The 4,452-nt window shown below is 39.5% G+C and overlaps 1 protein-coding gene across 2 annotated transcripts in view; it reads right to left on the bottom strand.

The window, feature by feature from the left end:
* Nucleotides 1–359: 359 nt before the first annotated feature.
* Nucleotides 360–4,452, bottom strand: part of stard10 (StAR related lipid transfer domain containing 10) — a 13,589-nt gene continuing 9,496 nt past the window's right edge. Inside the window, exons 3-6 of one of the 2 annotated variants that reach the window (XM_082180271.1) lie at nucleotides 4,162–4,265; nucleotides 3,316–3,433; nucleotides 3,154–3,206; nucleotides 360–1,057 (exon numbers count right to left, since the gene is read on the bottom strand). In XM_082180271.1, the coding sequence (XP_082036397.1) occupies nucleotides 830–1,057; nucleotides 3,154–3,206; nucleotides 3,316–3,433; nucleotides 4,162–4,265 (503 nt within the window). In that variant the 3' untranslated portion in view covers nucleotides 360–829. The other variant, XM_082180272.1, reaches the window with a different exon arrangement.

Genomic DNA, 4,452 nt, shown 5'->3' on the forward strand with positions numbered 1-4,452 from the left:
CGTTTTCACTCTCTGAGCCTGGGTTCAGTTTTGGTTCCTTGCCACTGTTGCCTTGGCTTTTGGCTTGCTTAGTTGGGAACATTTAATATTCAACAATATTATTGATCTGCCTTACTTAAGCTGGATGATGACGCAATTTTCTTCTGGAAACAAACTTTGTTGTATTATTTCCATGTTATCACTGTAAAGCTGCTTTGATACAATCTGTACTGTAAAAAGTGCTATAAAGGTGACTTGATTTGACTCAAAAATGCACTTAACAGTGAATTGATTCAAATGCATTGCTAACACCTTGTCGACTCAGCGTCTCGTACAAACACAAGTTTTTGTTGTGATAAACAGAAGACATAAGACAGGGCTCCAAAAACAGGCAGTAATTCGTTTTTAATTCTTGGTTACTACATTCATTGATTGATTGAACTCTAGTGTCGTACAACAGATCAACTCAGTGGTTCCAGTGTTGTGACTGCATGCGTGCTTAAGGTTAGAGGTCGATCCGTCGAGCGGGAAACAGCTGGAAATCACTTCATAATTCAATATCATTTACATCTGCGTAACTGAATTAAATCTAAATCAAAATCACTCACTGACTCACTGACTCACTCAATCACTGACTCACTCACTCACTCACTCACTCAGACTCACTCACTCACTCACTGACTCACTCACTGACTCACTCACTCACTCACTCACTCACTCACTCACTCACTCACTCACTCACTCACTCACTCACTCACTCACTCACTCACTCACTCACTCACTCACTCAAATGTGCTGATCTGACGGAATCGACCTCAGAATCGCTCACAGGTGTGTGTGTGTGTGTGTGTCAGTTGTGTCCCTCCTCGTCGCTGTGTTCGGCGCGCTCGTCTTTGCTCTCTCTGAGCGAGCTCTCGTCGATGTTCTCCAGGGATTCTGCGTGTTGGATGCAGAGCTCGGACAGTGGGATGTTGGACAGCCGGTTCTGCTCCGGGAAAAGCCACGGCTTGAAGCCAGGACTGTGTTTCTGCTTCCACTCCGGATACCGAACACACGCTTTACTGATACGCTTCATCGCCTGACACACACACAAGATGAGGTTACAATACGAGTCGAAAATAAATTAGCAAACAATGAACAATTGAGTCATATACATTGATTGCAGAAAATATATACTAAAGTAAATTATAAACATTTGATTAAAAAACAAAAATTATTTTTATTTATTTTATTATCCCTTTATTCAACCAGATAAACCTTTCTGAGATTAAACATCTCTTTTACAGAAGTCACCTGGCCAAGATGAGCAGGACAACATTATCAAAAAGTAAATAAAATTTAAAAAAGAAGAAAGAGAAAAATCACCATAACATTAAACCATATCATCTTTAACAGCTCACTAAGCAAAGATCTAAAAAATATTCATTGACACCAGGGTCTGCAATTTCAGGTCATTTTAGATCCAATCACTTGCCGCATACCGAAAAGCTTGTTTTCCAAAGAATAAACTCCAACAGGTTTGTGTTGGGTTCTTGGGTAAGAGAGCAAAGATATGGAGGCAACAGAGCCAAAACTGATTTATAAATAAACAAGTATCAAAGTTTACATCTGCGTATTGATAATGACGACCAACCACCTCTGTTGTGCAGGATTATATTTACAATTTAGTATAAACTTATGTGCACAATGATACAACGTATCCAAGAGCTTAAAAGTAGTTTTATATTATACAAAATATCCCCATAATCAATGACTGGCGTAAAAGTGGCCGCAACTAGTCTGAAAAACAGGATTTATTTCTTTGATATAACCCAAACTTTTTTTAAATGTAGTTCTTAATTGATTAACATGGGATTTAAAAGATAATGAATCATCAAATATAAAACCGAGATATTTATATGCTGTCACTACCTCTTTTATAGTACCCTGTAAGGTTTGAAGTGATAGTTGATTTGCCACTTGTTTCTTTGATCGTGAAAATAACATTAGTTTAGTTTCGTTCAAAGTCAGGTTTAGGTCACAAAGCCTTTGTTGGACAACATCATAAGCTCACTGTAGAGGAGACACAGTTTGGTGTAATTCGGGCGCACTATAATAAATCACGGTGTCATCGGCATAAAAATTGATATTACTAATATTGAGATCAAAATATTTAATATAAATGATCAAAAGTAAAGGCCCCAGAATGGACCCCTGAGGAACACCCCTCATAATCTTTAAAGGTGCGGTTGAATGACCTTCCACACTCTCACACACACTCACACACACACACACACACACTAATTCAATCACACAGACACACTGCAGCTCTTTGTCTCACTGATCCAGTTTGTCTCAGAAATGTTTGTACGTCGCCAGTTCACTTCTTCAGTCTGTATTCAGAAGCACTTTGAATTGCCATAGTGTATGAAATGTGCTGTATAAATAAACTTGCCTTGCCTTCTCCTCTTTTTAAAATCATTAATATAGTGAAACTTTAACAGAAGTTGTATTTCCTGCATCAAACACTAGGAGGTTCTATATGGAATCTTAAAGAGACAGAAGCTTCGCATATAGAGCCTTTAGTGGTTCCATCATCGGATCATTTTATGCATTGAGTTTTAAGTTATTGTTTTAATTCATTTCTAATTTTAATGAATAAAGCAGCTTGTAAACATTATCACTATAAAAAAAAAAACAAGCCATTAAACATGCAAGTATTATGTAATAATTTAAGATGTTTCTCCTTATTTAGAACCTTTTTGGTGTAAACGGAGTCAAGAACCCTAGAGTTCTATTAGAATCTTATGTTGTTGATTTAATGAATCATCCACTGCAGTGACGTAGAAATGACTGTGTGTTCATGCTGACGGCGTGTTTAATATTTTACATGTTCTTTTGTCGCTGTGGGTCTCTATTTATCGACCAATCACTCATCTGTTCATTCACTAATGTTTCCTGAGAAACTGTTGACCTACTTCAACACACACACACACACACACACACACACACACACACTCGTGTCTGTCATTATGTGGGGTTTCAGGGTTAATTCTGTTAGAAATGAAGAACAAATGGAAGAGCAACAGAGCAAATAACCGTCGGATAGCAGGAGCAACGAGTGTAAGAATGAACGAGTGTAAGAATGAACGAGTGTAAGAATGAATGAGTGTGTGTGAAGGAAACTTTACTCACTTTGGGTGCTAGGAACTGGGAAGACTTGTTAACAACCCACTTGGGAAGAGAACCTGAGAGAGAAAGAGAATAAACCGAACATCTGTGGTCGATCTTAAACACCTGTGAGTATGTGTGTGTGTGTGTGTGTGTGTGTGTGTGTGTGTGTGTGTGTGTGTGTACCTCTCGGGTCCACCTGTGCCAGGTATGTCAGTGTGCAGCTGGTGGGGCCGGTGCGCTGGATCAAGTATCCCGTCTGAATAGAAACGGCTCGCACCAGATCCTTCTTAGGAGGATATTTCTGAAACACACACACACACACACACACACACACACACACAATCAATCAATAGCCAATGAGATTCACTACAGCGTCACTATGGTTACAGGAACACTAGCCCATAATGATCAAAATGGCACTCTGGCCTCTGTGTGTGTGTTTGATTGATTGTGTTTTAGAGTGTGTGAGAGAATGAGAAGAACAGGAGATAAAAACAAGCCTCTCTCTCTCTCTCTCTCTCTCTCTCTGATCAGCAGCAGACCAGTGATCATGTGACTCCAACAACAACTTTATGACCACACACACACACACACACACACACCTGTACATGATCGGAGTGAGACGCTGCACATCACCACATCATTAGAAAAGATCAGAAGGTCGTTAACACAATCACTACTGTCCTGATCATCAACTAAACACACAAACACTGAACACACACTCTCACACGCGTCACTGCGCTGCACATTCAATAACCAACACAGCGACACAGTGATTCATTAAGTTTCAGCTCTAACATTCTCTTGAATCCCCTTAAACAAATATTAATTTACAGTAATAATTTCAATTAGCATGTTTACGGTTCTCTGATGACGGCTAATGGTCACATGACACAAACACGACATTTCATCTTTCATCTTTCATCAACTCTATGAGCAGAACATTCATCATGTGTGGTTTCACACACACACACACACACACACACACACACACACACACACACACTCCTCATGTGTGGTTTCACTCACAGCGTGTTTGACGGAGTAGTTCATGATGATGTAATCGTTGCCCATCGGCAGCCATGAGCGCAGAGTGATGACATCACGGTTCTTCAGCGGCTTCGGACACTTCCCTGAGAAGAGTTAGCGCTTAGCATGAGCGACGACTCAGAAAACCATCAGTCACACACACACAGTAATTAGCATATTCAGATATATAAAGACTGATGAAGTACTGTGTGTACAAAAAAAGTCAATTGCAATTCTAAGTCACAAATAAGAAACTCATAATTCTGACTTTTTCACCCAATTTCGACTGAA

This window comes from Leuciscus leuciscus (genome assembly GCF_965113295.1).
Source record: "Leuciscus leuciscus genome assembly, chromosome: 9".
Taxonomy (NCBI): domain Eukaryota; kingdom Metazoa; phylum Chordata; class Actinopteri; order Cypriniformes; family Leuciscidae; genus Leuciscus; species Leuciscus leuciscus.